The sequence below is a fragment of the Chiloscyllium plagiosum genome, chromosome 36 (genome assembly GCF_004010195.1).
Source record: "Chiloscyllium plagiosum isolate BGI_BamShark_2017 chromosome 36, ASM401019v2, whole genome shotgun sequence".
Classification (NCBI taxonomy): domain Eukaryota; kingdom Metazoa; phylum Chordata; class Chondrichthyes; order Orectolobiformes; family Hemiscylliidae; genus Chiloscyllium; species Chiloscyllium plagiosum.
The window spans coordinates 17,152,839-17,169,108 of record NC_057745.1 but is presented as its reverse complement, the minus strand read 5'-3'; the positions used below and the strand labels follow the sequence as shown (position 1 = coordinate 17,169,108).

At 39.5% G+C, this 16,270-nt stretch overlaps 1 protein-coding gene across 2 annotated transcripts in view; it reads left to right on the top strand.

Moving 5' to 3' along the window:
- Window positions 1-16,270, top strand: part of galk2 (galactokinase 2) — a 119,967-nt gene that overhangs the window by 5,372 nt on the left and 98,325 nt on the right. For both annotated transcript variants that reach the window (XM_043677417.1, XM_043677418.1), the window contains 3 exons: window positions 756-844; window positions 5,782-5,905; window positions 15,733-15,823. In XM_043677417.1, the coding sequence (XP_043533352.1) occupies window positions 756-844; window positions 5,782-5,905; window positions 15,733-15,823 (304 nt within the window). The remainder of the gene's footprint in view (window positions 1-755; window positions 845-5,781; window positions 5,906-15,732; window positions 15,824-16,270) is intronic.

Genomic DNA, 16,270 nt, shown 5'->3' with positions numbered 1-16,270 from the left:
GAGTCTCTTTTTAATTTTCATTAAAAATGGTGTTCATCAAAAATGACCAATTCTTGTGCCAAAAACACCAGTCCTGCAGTTATGACAGTGGGGTTTTGGTATTTTGCAAGCCTTATTCCCATAGATGCATATCCAGCCCTTAAATACAGTACATTAACGATATTTGCCTCAACTATTCTTCACACTTGTAGGGTGGATAAGTTTCCTTTCATTCTTTATGGACTTATAAAAAATCTTATGACTTACCAGAATTAAATGGGGTTTCTGTTTACATGAGAAATTGCCATTGGCATTTTTCATCCAAGCTTTGTACCTCAGTGCAACACTATAAGTACAGGATTCAAGGATTTTTGCAATAATATAGTATATTCATCCTGGAGAGATGCGACAAAACTCTCAGCCACCCAGTACAATTGTTCTGGTAAATGCTTTCTACAGCAGTAGAAACCAAAATAACATTCTTTCAATAGAAAAACCTTGGTGTTCTTCATGGGTGTAGGTCTGCAAATACCGATTTCTGGGCTAAATGACAACAGGTGACTAAGAATGAGTTCGAGTGGAGCATGCCTTTGATGAAAAGTTTTGAGTTCTGTATCATTTGTGTACTTTTTTTATATGTGCTCATCATTTGATATTGATAACTTTATTTAAAGTTTGAGGGTGAGAGATTATTCTTAAATTTCAGGTTGGTGATTTTCTTCCTCTGGTGTAATGCAGGAATCATTTACACTTTACATTTAATTTTGTTTCTTCAGGTTTACGAAACTAAAAGATGCATTTATATCTAAATATGGTGCCCCCCCTGCATTTTATGCACGAGCTCCTGGACGAGTCAATTTAATTGGTATGTTAATGAAGTTAGAAGGTACTCTGGATTATTTTCCATAAAGGTGTTCCTTTAATTCTGGTGTTACTTTGCAATAGGGTTACCTCTAGCCAATTTAGTAATCTTTTTAGTTTAAAATTGTACATTTCAATCAGTATTCTAAGGCAATATATTTCAATAACTTTCTGTATGGACTGTCTGTGGAAGTTGATGACCAATTTTGCCACATTGGTATGTAATGTTGTAAGTAATATGGAAATTGTTAATATTAAAATAAATAGACTTCATTATGACCTGCTGCTGCGTCTTCATTGTCTCAGTTACATTCATGCATTCAGTCAGGAGTGTGATTTGACTTATTTAAGGGAGATACAGTGCAGCTCTGTAGCCACATATTTCTGTGGCTTTTTGAGGCTTTTTTTTGACAAAATAAATCAAACTTTTGGTTTTATTCAAAGGATGCTTTAGACAACATTGGTGACTAGCTTAATAGTCAAGCAGTGACGAAACAAGTAGAAGAGATGTAATCATTAATTCAACGTTGCTTCGATTTCAAAAACAAAATCTCTGGAGAGAACAGCTAAGTTAACATTTTGATTTAGAACTTACCATTGAAATTGAAGGAATAAACATCTTTTAAATAGGCACTCAGGAATGAGAAGGAAAAGCAAAAATAAACAGGAATAGTAAGCATGGAAAAAATGACCTGTCATACACTTAAAGACAGATGATGATTAAAGGGCAAGCAGATACAAACATGAGGTAGGAAGATCTGTTCTTCAGCACTGTCCAGTCCTCAAGTTTTAATGTTGATTTTAATTTCTTCCGGCCTTAACTTTAGTTTGCACTTAAATAAAACAGAACTAGATATTGTGAATTGAGTTTGTTCAGTGAGATGAGTTTGTGCAGGAAGTCAACGATTGCCGGCTCCAACATTGGTAGAGGAATCTGCACCTTCAGCTTTTATCCTTGGTGGTTGGTGTTGCTCTCTTCAGATTACTGGATCCTGCACCGTTTTCCCTGTTTATCCTGAGTTAGATTTGACAAATGTCTTTAATGCTACATCTATTTAGCATGTTCTCTGTTTCCTGTCTTTTTCCTATTGCCTCATTTTTAATATTCATTTCCTGATTCTCTTCACATCACAGGTCAATTTATCAATACTTGATGTATGTCCTTGTTTCTTCCTCTTGTCCATGTTTTGGTTACTATTTAAATGTTAATTTTTTCGTACCAATATATGCACTAATATTAATGACTGCTCTCTCCACAGATACCATTGTGCTCCCTGAATGTTTACTGCAGTTTACATTTTTGTTTTAGATTTCTAGTAGTTTTTTGTTCTTCCAAAATGTTGCATTTCAACACTGCGAACTTATTTCTTTAAAGAAATTTCTACAGATTGATAAGAGATAACTGGACAGATCATAGTGTGCGTGAGCCTTGATGAAAGTGCAGGCTTCAAGTCTTTTATGAAAATGAATGATTTAAACTGCTATTAAGTGCAAAGAAAGTAAGGCAACAAACTTGAAATGGAAAATGACCTTAGTTAGAACCATAAAAGATGGTTAGAGTTTATAGAAATACCTTAATTTCAAAACTTTGCATTTGCCATAAATGCAAAGCTAAATGATGCAAAACAATCTACTTGCTTACCTTAATATTAGCTGGAATTGGCAGGACTGTACTGTTGTGTCAGGCTTAGTAAGTCTGCCAAACCATTTCCCAGCACATGCTGTTTAAAAGGAAATATTTTGAAAGAACCAGGGAGCCAAAGTAAACAAAACAGTTAATGAAACTTGTTGGAAATGGTTGACGCCGGTAGCTTGTCTGACCAGTATATATTTTTAATAAATTATTACTTAAAATGACATATGTGTTAAGTGTAGAGAATGTAGTGAAATACTTAATAGGTGATAAGAAAGAATTGCATCTGTACAGTTCTTTTCATAACCTCAGGTTCTTTTAAAGCATTTTACAGCCAATTAAATACATTTAAAAGTGTGTTTTTTGTTGTATTGTAAGGGAAGATGACAGTTCGTACACGGCATTGTCCGACAGACAATGATGAGAGAAATGATCAGATAGTCATGGTCATTGAGGGTTGACCATCAGTTGTGATACTAGGACACCTCCCCTGTATGCCCGTATTATTTCTTATGAGAATCTTTGCAGCCTGACATAGATGTGACCTTAGTTTAACCTGTCAATACCTCTGACAAACCATTGTTCTCATGGTGCTGCGCTAAAATATCAGCTTGAGGTGTGTGTTTAGGCCCTGGAATGTGTTTTGATCTCTATGAATCTGAGGTCTGGGTGTTAGCATTGAGTTAACATTAATAACATTACATGCTGAATTAAACAAAACTTTGTTTCACACATTTAACATTAACTTTAAATTGATATACCATTGATTCTTTACAAGAGAGCCTTTAAACTGTTTATGATTGTGTTGAAGGCTATAATACATTGTAAATTCTCAAGAAGGACATTCTGCATTCCATTTATTGAAGAGAGTCAGATGGTCACAAATAACTTTGATTCATCATGACAATTGAGATGAATAGATTTAAACACTATTATCTGCAATATGCAGTACTATGTGTATAAAGCTAATTGAAGGACCAATATTTCACATTAGAACAATATGTGCAAGGTTTGTGAAGGTTTGTAGCTCAGGTTGAGGTTTAGGGTGTAGGTTTGCTCGCTGAGCTGTAGGTTTGATATCCAGACGTTTACCTGGCTAGGTAACATCATCAGTGGCGATCTCCAAGTGAAGCAAAGCTGTTGTCTCCTGCTTTCTATATATGTTTGTCCTGGGTGGGGTTCCTGGGGTTTGTGGTGATGTCATTTCCTGTTCGTTTCTGAGGGGTTGATAGATGGTATCTAGATCTATGTGTTTGTTTATGGCGTTGTGGTTGGAGTGCCAGGCCTCTAGGAATTCTCTGGCATGTCTTTGCTTAGCCTTTCCAAGGATAGATGTGTTGTCCCTGTCGAAATGGTGGTTTTTGTCCTCCATGTGTAGGACTACGAGGGAGAGAGGGTCGTGTCTTTTTGTGGCTAGCTGGTGTTCGTGTATCCTGGTGGCTAACTTTCTTCCTGTTTGTCCTACGTAGTGTTTATGGCAGTCCTTGCATGGTTGGTCTGCTTGTCGTGGTTTGTTCTTGAGGAATCTGCAGACTGTATTTTTTGAGTATCCATTCTTCTTGAATACGTTGTATAGTTGGTTCTTCTCTGTTTTCCGAAGTTCATCTGTGCTGCAGTGTGAGGTGGCTCTTTGGAATAGTGTTCTGATACAGCTTCGTTTGTGTGTGTTGGGATGGTTGCTGGTGTAGTTAAGTATTTGGTCAGTGTTTGTCGGTTTTCTGTATATGCAAGTTTGTAGTTCTCTATTGTCAGTTCTTTCGACTGTGACGTCCAGGAATGCGAGTTTGTTGTACAACCCATGGACAAACCAACGTTGTCTACAAAATTCCATGCAAGGACTGCCACAAACACTACGTAGGACAAACAGGAAGAACGTTGGCCACCAGGATACACGAACACCGGCTAGCCACAAAAAGACACGACCCTCTCTCCCTAGTAGCCCTACACAAGGAGGAAAAAAACCCACCATTTCGACTGGGATAACACATCTATCCTGGGACAGGCTAAGCAAAGACATGCCAGAGAATTCCTAGAGGCCTGGTACTCCAACCACAACGCCATAAACAAACACATAGATCTAGATACCATCTATCAACCCCTCAGAAAACGAACAGGAAATGACATCACCACAAACCCCAGGAACCCCATCCAGGACAAACATATAAATAGAAAGCAGGAGACAACAGCTTTGCTTCACTTGGAGGTCGCCACTGATGATATTACCTAGCCATGTAATGAAACGTCTGGATATCAAACCTACAGCTCAGCGAGCAAACCTACACCCTAGAACAATATATACTCAGTAGGATGTTTTGGTTATAATCCAGTTGTTGTTGGTGATAACTGTTAAAATAGAGTTCCCTTTACCACTCAAACAATAATTTCGTGGGCGGTATTTTGGCTCAGTGCTTAATACTGCTGCATCAATGCACCAGGGACCCATGTTCAATTCCAGTCTTGGATGACTGTGTGGAGTTTGCACATTCTCTCTGTGTCTGCGTGGGTTTCCTTCAGGTACCCCGGTTTCCTCCCATGGTCCAAAAATGTGCAGGTTAGGTGAATTGGCCATGCTGAATTGCCCATCGTGTTCAGGGTTGTGACAGCTAGGTGTGTTAGAAGAAAATGTTTAAGTAAAATGATAGGGGAATGGGCTTTCAGAGGGTCAGTGTGGACTTGTTGGGCAAAATGGCCTGTTTCATACTGTAGCTATTCTATAAATGAATAAGTACAGCCACTACTGTTTTATACGTAGAGAATGCAGGTTTGATTCTTGTTTGGTATCTATTGGATAATTTCACTTTAAGTGGTATTATTGCATTTCCATGCCAGGAAGGTACGAATCAGCAACAAATTGAAAGAAATTAATAGCTAAATAAAGTTCATTGTGTGGAATGGGTAGCAGAGGATATGGTTGTAGATATTTTCAGATATTATTACATTCCTCTGCAGGTGGGATTTGAATCTTGACCTCCTGGCTCAGTGGTAAGGACATTACCATTGCACCACAAGAGCCCAAAGATGCTGTTGTATTTTTGGAACTTCATACTCCATTATGGCTCAATATTGACAGAAAATAGAGAAAATTGAGCTGAGAAAATATTCCCTTTCAATATTATTCAGGAACTAATGGAGTCTAGTCAGTCTAGATACTATACTTGGAAACTTTTGTTTTGAATACATATGTGAAGTCATGCTTTACATAACAACTTAACTATCTATTTTAGTAAGTTTATAAAATTTAAAATGTACCTATCCACTTAAAAGCATGCATGAATAAAAATAATTGGAGTCATTTATATCTTTTGCAGGTGAACACATTGATTACTGTGGTTATGCTGTGCTTCCAATGGCTTTGGAACAAGATATCTTGGCAGCTGTCACACCAACACAAACAAACCTCATCCAGCTGGCAAACACTAACCCTGTATACCTGTAAGCAATTTAATTTGAATTAGAAGTTAAAGAGAACTGTAGCAGCTTACATTCCACTTTCCTAATGACCCATTATGTTACTGAAAAGTCTTGATGGTGCTAAACTCTAATTTCTGTGAAGTTATGTTTGAAGTTAACATTTTAGAATTTTCTTCTTTCAAGTCTTTTAAAGTAGTTAGCAAGTGGGTGTGCTACAAGTTGTTCAACCTTTGTAACAACTCATTACTAATCAAATGATATTGGAATAAATGCTAAAGGAGACTGGGGATTTATGCATGGAGGGGGGAAAGCAATGGAGACAGGCTACCTTGGATTGCTGTTTGGTATCTGATAGGTAGGTACGGGTCATTCTGTTATAACATGCATTCATTAACACAAATTCACTATAACATGATTGACGAATTGGGGACCCTTTGTAAAGTGTGAAATTTTAAAGCATGTATTGGTTATAAAGTGATTCTGGCCCTATTAATTTAAATAGTGCTGTTATTACTTATCACATGGGATTGCACGAGAACGGCACTACTACATTATGTTAAAAATAAGTCACCAGGCACCTTTTAACTTGGAAATTGTGTGTGGTTTGGAAAAAAATTGTAAGAAATTCTAAATTCTAAAATTGATCTTTGTGATGAAGTGAAAAGGATAATTTACATTGTTTATTAGTTAAGGAGTATTTTAAATGTAAGCAAAAGATTACAGATGATGGAGATTTGAAATAAAAACGAAGTGCTGGAGAAATTCAACGGTCTGGCAGCATAAGACTTTAAGAATTAGGCGCAGAAGTAGGCCTTTTAGCCTAAAGAGCCTTCTCTGCCATTCAATGAGAACATGGTTGAGCTGATGATCCTCAACTGCACTTTTCTGCCTTTTCCCCATAACCTTTGATCCCCTTACTGACTAAAAATCTGTCTATCCGAACTTTGAATATTCTTAACAATCCAGTTTCTACAGCAGTAAAGAATTCCAAAGATTTGAGAGGGAAGATTCGTCCACTGGCAACCCCATATTCCCAGATTGTGTACTCTGGTCTTAGATCTCTCATAAGGGAAATAACCTCTCCATACCTAGCCTGTCAAACCCCCTAAGAATCTTGAATATTTTAATATGGTCACCTCATTCTTCTAAACTCCAATGGGTATAGGCCCAACCTACTCAACGTGTAATCATGTGACAGTCCCTCCATGCCTAGGATCAACCTCGTGTACCTTCTCTGGACTGCTTCCAATACTGGTACAGCTTAGATAAAAGGACCTCTTTTTAAGTTCTGGTCCAACTAATGCCTTGTATAGTTTCAAAAAATCCTTTCAATTTTTATACTCCATTCCCTTTGAAATAAAGGCCACCTTCCCATTGCCTTCCCTATTACCTGCTGATCTTGGATGCTTGCTATGCATAAGGACTCCTAAATCTCCCTGTGCTGCAGCTTCTGCAGTCTTTCCCCATTTAAATCATATCATCCTCTCTATTCTTTCTGCCAAAGTGGATAATCTCACATTTTCCCACATTATACTCTATCTGCCAAGTTTTTGTCCACTCGCTTAACCTGTGTAGATTGTTAGTGATAACCCCACCATTTGTCTTCTCACCTATTCTTGAGCCATCCATAAATTAGGTGATTCACTTCCCTTATCCATCATTAATTATATATTGTAAATAATTGTGGCGAGGAGAAAGTGAGGACTGTGAATGCTGGAGATCAGAGTTAAAAAGTGTGCTGGAAAAGCACAGCAGGTCAGGCCCAAAGCATAGACTTTCCTGCTCCTCAGATGCTTCCTGACCTGCTGTGCTTTTCCAGTGCCAGACTTTTCAACAATAATTGTGGCTGTAGCACTGGTCCTTCTGACACTCCGCTAGCTACAGTTACCATCCTGAAAATGTCTCTCTTATCCCAGCTGTCGTTCATTATTTAGTAAATCCTCTATCCAAACTAACATACTACCGCAAGCACATACGCTTTTAACTTCTTAAGTAGTTTACGTATGCAAATACCTTCTGGAAATCAAAATGTATTACATCCTCTGTTTCTCCTTTATTTATTTGTTTTAATGCTTTGAGTCTCAAATGCTCTTCTCTGGAACTCATCTCAAACTTGTAACATTAACTCCACATCTCTCTGCAAAGATGCTGCCAGATCTGCTGGGTTTCTCTACGACTGTCTGTTTTTATTTTAAATTAATTGTTTTGATTTATTCGTATATATTGTCTACTGACAGATCTCTAAGGTTTCTCTGGTACCTCAAGACCAATTCTACACATTAAGAATGTAGGTTTTGCAACATGTCTGCCAACAGATAGATGCCAAAAGGCAATGGCAAATTAAGCTTGAGAGCCAGACTAACCACAATGACACCTGTCATTTGTGGCAAGACTTACATGACATAATGGGCTACAAAGCGAAGTCATATAAAAGTGCAGGCAACAATACATCCCTAACCGATGAGCACAATGTATTCTACACCTGCTTTGAACAGAAGGTCAGTGAAACAATGATAACCTGTCCCAACAGCCATGGGTGCACCTGGACCCATGGTAACTGCTGCAGACATTAGATTGGCCTTCATGAGAATGAAGCCATGAAAAGCGACTGGCCTGGATGGAGTCCTTGTCTGTACACTCAGATCCATTTACAAATTTTCTGATGACACCACCGTTGTAGGTCGGATCTCAAACAACGATGCAACAAAGGACAGGAAAGAGGTTGAGTACTTGGCAGCATGGTGTAAAGGCAACAGTTTCTCCATCAATGTCAGCAAATCATAGAAGCTGGTTATTGACTTCAGGAAACAGAATGGATTGCTCACTCCTGTCAGCTTCAGTGGAGATGGATGAGAGCGCCAAGATCCTGGGAGAGGTGATCACCAACACCTGGTCCACCCACTCTGATACAATGGTCAAGAAAGCACAACACCAAGTACTTCCTCAGGAGGATAAGGAAATTTAGCATGTCCACAAAGATTCTTACTAATCTTTATAGTTGCACAATTGAAAGCATCCTATCTGGATGAATCACAGCATGCTATGGTAACTGCTGATCTTCATTAACACAGTCCAGTCCATCGTGCAAACCAGCCTTCCACTCATTCACTCCATCTATACTTCCTGCTGCTTCGGGAAAGCAACCAACGTAATCATAGGCCCTCCCACCTCGGCTATACTGTCTTCCATCCACATCCATTGGGGAAACGTTTGAATACATATATGAACAGTTTCAAGAACACCTTCCCTGCTGTTATCAGGGAATGGACCTCTCAAAATTTATTGTTGATCTCTCTCTTTCTCTGCACCTGTTACATTGTATTCTGCACTTTGTTCTACTACTCTGATGAACTTTGTATTGTACAATATGCCTGTAGAGCATGCAAAACAATACTTTTCACTATATCTTGGTACATGTCAACAATAAATCAAACTAAATCAAGTCAAAATAATATCCAAAGCAGTCTTTGTTTTAATAAATACTGAATAGAAAACAATGCTTAACTGGGCTCTTCTGTTTAGAATACAAATGCATTTAAATGGTTTTAAAATGCAATTTACTGTGTTTGCCTGAGTTTCTATCTCCTACTGTTGCTGTTTCTAGTAATCACTTCCAGAGATCTCACCAGATGCTAAGGGTATAGGTAACAAAATAGCATACACTTTCTGAATCAAAAGTGTCCATAGATACTAATTATCTTATTGCTTTGCAGTTTGTTCAAATCAATCTATAACTGGTATTTTATAAATTTTACTCTTACCTCAAGAAACGTATCAGTTGGATTTTGAATGGGGACATCATTATGGTTCAAAATATCAGTATTGGTACCTAAGGGAAAGAGCAAAATAGGGCAAGGAAAAACAGTTGGCAGATAAGAATCCCATTTTGGGTTTTAAATTTGCTGAAGGTTTTGATTACTGGAATACTTGATTCACTGAGGGGCATAATTATGTTGAGACCTTTGAAAGGAAGGCTGCAATTTATGGAGATACACGTCGCTTAATCTAATGACCAAGCCAAACTAGAGATTGACCCATTTGAAATGTATTTGTTCACGATAAACGTCGATTTAAAAATGAATATTCTCAGATTATATCATAAGACCATAAGACGTAGGAGCAGAAATTAGGCCATTCAGCCTATCGAGTCTGCTCCACCATTCAATCATGGCTGTTAAGTTTTCCAACTCCATTCTCCCTATAACCCTTGATCGCCTTGATACTCAAGAACCTATCTATCTCAGTGTTAAATACACTCAGTGACCTGGCCTCCACAGCCTTCTGTGGCAATGAATTCCAAAGATTCACCTCTCTCTGGCTGAAGACATTTCTTGTTATCTGTGTTTTGAAAAGTCTTCTCTTTACTCTAAGGCTATGCTCTTGGATCCTAGTCTCACCTACCAATGGAAACATCTTCCCAGCATCTACTCTGTCCAGGCCATTCAGTGTTTTGCATATGTCAATTAGATTTCCCCTCATCCTTTTAAACTCCATCAGGTATAAACCCAGACTCCTCAAATGTTCCTCATATATTAAACTTTTCGTTCCTGGGACCATTTTTGTGAACCTCCTCTGAACACGCTGCAAGGCCTTCCAGAGATATGGAGCACAAAAACTGCGCACAATACTCTAAATGTGGTCTGACCAGAACCTTATAGAGGTTCAGAAGTACGTCCCTGCTCTTATATTTGTGTCTTCTCAAAATAAATGCCGTCACTGCATTTGCCTTCCTAACTACTGACTCAGCTTGCAGGTTTACCTTCAGAGAATCCAGGACTGGAACTCCCAAGTCTCTTTGCACTTCAGACTTCTGAAGTTTCTCTGCCGTTTGAAAATAGTCCATGCCTCTATTCTTCCTACCAAAGTGCGTGACCTTGCACTTTCCCACGTTATACTCCATCTGCCACTACTTTGCCCACACTCCTAAGCTGTCCAATTCTTTCTGCAGCCTCCTTAGCTCCTCAATGCTACCTTTACCTCTACCTATCTTTATATTGTCTGCACACTTAGCCAGAATGCCATCAGTGTTTTCATCTATATCGTTAATGTGTAAAGTGAAACGTTGCCCCAATACTGAGCCTTGTGGTAAACCTTTTGTCACCAGCTGCCAATCGTGAGAAGGATCCTTTTATCCCCACTCTCTGCTTTCTGCCAGGCAGCCAAGTTTCTTTCCATGCTAGAACCTTGCCTCTGAGCAGCGTACATTACGGTCTTTGACCAAAGAGAAATAGATTTTACCTTTGAGGCAGTGAAGTCACTTCTAGTGGAGATTTGTGAGGTAATGTGTTCAGGAATAAAGAGCAAAAGAAAGATTTGCATTTATATAGAGCCTTTCATGACTTCAGCATGTCTCAAAGAATGTTACAGACAATTAAATACTTTTTGAAGTTTGAAGGGCCTGGTTGTAATGTGGGAAGAAAGGCAGTTATTTAATTCTCGCAAGGAGAGAGATACCTGTGGTTCCATGAACCATGTTTGGCTAATTACCTTCCTAGTATCTTAATTCAAAGTAATTTCCGTTTTCCTGTCACCCCTGGGCTCACTGACCTATATTGGTTGTGGACAAGCAACATTTGATTTAAAAATTCCCATTTTTGTATTTGAACCCATGCATGGCTTCACTCCCCCATATCTCTGTCATCTTAGAGATGGCACGGTGGTTAAGTGGTTAGCACTGCTGCCTCACGGCACCAGGGACCCAGGGTTGATTCCAGCCTCGAGCGACTGTCTGTGTGGAGTTTGCACATTCTCCCCATGTCTGAGTGAGTTTCCTCCGGGTGCTCCGGTTTCCTCCCACAATCCAAAGATGTGCAGGTCAGGTGAATTGGCCATGCTAAATTGCCCGTAGTGTTAGGTGTATTAGTCAGGGTAAATATAGAGTAGGAGAATGGGTCTGGGTGGGTTACTCTTCGCAGGGTCAGTGTGGGCATCTTGAGCCGAAGGAGCTGTTTCCATACTGTAGGGAATCTAATCTCTAATCTCATAAGTCTCCGAGATGCCATGCATCCCAAATTTTATTTGCTATGCATGTGCACTGTGGAGGTGCATTGATGGATATTCTAGCTTTCAGGAAAGATTTTTAAACCAAGACAAATCTATCCTGATCGGTCAGGGCAACATTAAAAGATTTTTTTCCTTATTCAACGTAGTCGGATTATCTTTTGTGGTCGGGTGGGAGATTGCTGTGCACATGACTGCCATGTTATGACAATTGTGGTTCATTCATTATGTTGAAATCATTTTGAAACATAGCTTTGGCACAGATGCTATTTAATTGTGTCCTTATTTTGTATTGTCTGGTACCTTTAGTATTTTTTGTATTTAATCACTTGAACATTTAATTTGCTGATGAGTGATTATTTGAACCTGTCATGATCTTAGGCCAGCAGAAATATGATCTTTTCGAGGTATCATCTGTTTTAAAAAGTTGACTATATAAATGCACAATTGATCTTAACAACTTAGTATTAGTTACCAAAGTCCAAGAGGACCATAGAGGCTGCTATCTGAGTAAAGAGAGATGGCTGGTGATGAGTTTACCTGAGGGTTATCACACTTAGGCAAGGGTGATAAGGGTGGGGCCTTCATTGGGATTTCAGGGGGAGTGGGATGTGAACCCATGCTGTTGGAGTCACTGTGTATTGCAAACCAGCAGTCCAGAATACTCAGCTAATTTACTTCTGCTTGATTTTAATAATAACTGATTAAACACTAAATATCTGAATGGAGCCAAACATATTGTGCTTTGCAATTTCCTCACATGCTCATGATGTTGTGTTAGGTTGTATCCTGATGTGATAATTGGAAGTCTTTTGATTCTAGGGTATGGATAGAGACCTTTTAGATTAGTTGGGAAAGTTAATCTGTTTCTTTGGACAACAGGGAAGAGGTGGAATGTAAATTGGTCGCTTATCAATTTCCTCAAAAGGAATCTAGTTTTCTTCAAAAGAAACTAACCCTTGAAAAATTAGAAAGGAATATTTGCTATATTTCTGTGCTTGTTTCAAAATCCATTGGGATTTCAAAAGCTAAATGTCCAGCTGTAAAACGTTATATCAAGTTGATTACATAAGGCCTGTATTGCTGTCTGCCACAGCCACTGGGGATCTATTTTAAAATGTCTTCAATTAAACTTGTAGTTCACAAAATACATTGGTGGATTTTCTTTTGGAACTTTGAAGCTGCAGTATAGAGGGATTTAGGGTCCTTGTGCATCAATCATAAAAAGTTCATCCAAGTTCAATGGGACATGGGGAAGGCAAATAGAATGTTCACCTTTATTTCAAAGGAAATGAAGTGTAAAGATAAGGAGATCTTCCTAAAACAACATAACACACTAGTCAAACCACAGCTGGAATACTGTGAACAGTTTTGCGTCTCTTAACTAAGATGAGATATACCAACATTGAAGAAGGTTTACCAGGTTGATTCTTATGAGGAGAGGTTGAGTAGATTGGACTTATACTCACTGGAGTTTATATGAACAAGAGGAGACTTTATTGAACATACATGATTCATGGGGGTTTAACAGGTTAGATGCAGAGATGTTGTTTCCACTTTGAGAAAGTCTAGGACCAGAGGGCACAATCTCAGAATAAGGGGTTGCCCACTTAGGACAACAAACAGGAGGAATCTTTTCTCTCAAGAGGTGGTAGATCTGTGAAATTCTTTACTGCAGAGGGCTGTGATGATTTTTAATTATTAAGGAAGTCAATGGTAATGGGTTTAAAGCAATAAAGATGTTTTGAGGATTATTAAAATCAGCCATTATCTCATTGAATAATGAAGTGAACTTGGAGCAATGATTGTCCTACTTTTGCTCCTATGTCTTATGGTCTTAACTGAAAACAAAAATGCTGAAAATCACAGTGGGTCAGGCAGCATCCGTGGAGAGAGAGCAAGCTAACATTTTAAGTCAAATGACTTCTTCAGAGTTGACATGAAATATGGAGGGGGCAATATTTATGCAGTAGTGTCGGGGTGATGTGCTTGGGTGGAGAAAGGGTGCTGATAGTGCGGATTAAGTGGTTGGAATGTAAGAATGACAGAACAATGGTATGTCCAGCTGCTAAACTGGAAAGAACAGGTGGTCCCACTGGAGTGGAGGAGGGGAGAGAGAGAGGATATGGGACAGCAAATGCAACAAGTAAAGCTAAAAGAAGGGGAAGGAATGGGAGTGAGTTCACAATCTAAAGGTGTTGAACACAATAAATGTTCAGTCCAAAAGGTTGTAAAGTGCCTATCTAGTCTGATGATGAGATGCTGTTCCTCCAATTTGTGCTGTGATTTGCTGGAGCTTCGCAGCATGCCAAGGACAGACAAGTGGGCATTCAGGCAGGATGCTGTGTTGAAATGACCGGCTATGGGAGGGTTGGGATCATGCTTATGCATAGAGCGGAGGTGTTCTGCAAAGCTGTTGTTCAGTCTGCATTTGGTTTCTACAACGTAGGGTAGGCCACATTCGTACTGTGAATGCAGTAGACCAGATTGGAGGAGGTACACCCAGGTGAAATGCTGCTTCATCTGGAAAGATTGTCTAGGCCCTTGAATGGTGAGCAGGGAACAGATGCAGGGGCAGATGTTGCAGCTTCTGTAGTTACATGGGAAGGGAAGATGGTGATGGTGTTCTGCTGGAGTTGTCTGAAATGGCAGAGGATGATCCTTTGAATGCAGAGGCTGGTGGGATGAAAAGTGAGGACAAGGGGCACCCAATCACGTTGTTGTGAGTGATGGGAAGGGGCAAGGCTAAAAGCATGGATGATAAGTCGGATGCGGTTGATGGACCTGTCAATCACAGTGGGCGGGAAACCATGGTTTTATAAGAAGGAAGCCATGTCAGCAGTGCTGACTTGGAAGGTGGCATCATCCGAACAGATGTGACCTAGGCAAACGAACTGGGAGAATGGGATGGAATTCCTACAGGACGTGGGGCATGAAGAGCTGTAGTGAAGGTAGCTATGGGAGTTGATGGCATTGTAGTGAAAGACAATGGATAGTTTACTCCCTGAAATGGAGACAGTGACGTTAAGGAAAGGCAGGAAAGTGGCAGAGATGGAACATGTGAAAATTATAGAGGTGGAAATTCGAGGCAAAATTATCAAATTTTTCAGGATCCAGGCAAGAGCATGAAGCAGCACTGAAACTGTTGTCGATGGACAGTAAGAAGAGTTGTGGGAGGGGGACAGTGTTGGACAAGAATAAGGATTGTTCCACATATCCCATTAAAAAGGCAGGCATATCTGGGATCCATCCGGGTCCCCATAGCCACTCCTTTGACTTGGCAGAATTGAAGGAGAAATTGTTCAGTGAGAGAACAAGTTCATCTGAGCCAAGTAGGAGAATAGTGGTTGATTAGGGTTGTTCAGGCCTCTGGTCAAGGAAGTGGCCAAGAACTCTCGGATCATCCTGGTGGGGATATAGAGGGTTTGGACATGGGTGAAGAAGAGGCAGTTAGGACCAGACAACTGGAAATTATTAATATGGTGGAGGGCATCAGATGAATCGTGGATGTAGATGGGTCTGGACAGGTGGAGAGAGGATGGAGTTAAACAGGAGGAAATGAACTTGCTGGGGCAGGAACAGGCTGATTCACTGGGCCTACCGGGACAGTCTGGTTTGTGGATTTTGGGAAGAAGGTAGAAGCAGGCTGTCTGGGGTTGGGTGACTATCAGGTTGGAGGCAGTGGGGGGGAAAATCTCCAGAGGTAATGAAGTTAGTGACAGTCCTGGCAACAATGGCTTGTATTATGGAAAGTGCATTAACAACATTTGCTGCAAAGCAGTAGATGGCAGCAGTTAGCTATTTCTTTACAACATAGTTCTCACACAAATATTTCTTTATCTCTATAGGGACTATCATGTTCACATAAGTGAGATCCATATTGAGACAGCGAAACCTCAATGGCATCACTACTTTCTTTGTGGATTTAAAGGGATTCAGGTAATGTAAAACAATTATTTTTCTGTATAAGTTAATGACTCCATACTGATGAACAGTGTTCTACTTGTACTCTCCGGTGAATGCAAACAATCTCATGCCAATATTTTGAATCAAAGCAGGAATGTTTTTCTGGTGTCCAGGCCGACATTTATCCCTTCCTTAACATCACCAAAATAGAATTTTTAATCTCTATCACAACTTTGAAAGAGTTGAAGTTTGCAGAGTGAGGGAGGTGGGAGATTGGTCAGAAAAGTAATAGAATAGTCTTGTATGGAAGTGGCAAAATGTTTGAGAATTTTTAGCAATGGTGCAGGCATGAGGTTTAGTGAAAATACCTGTATGTTAATTATTAGTAGGATGATAGGCTGAGCAAAAAGTAATTTGAGCTTCTATTATGTTCAACATTCATGCAAATACAATTATTTTTCCTCACCCTTATATCTTTGA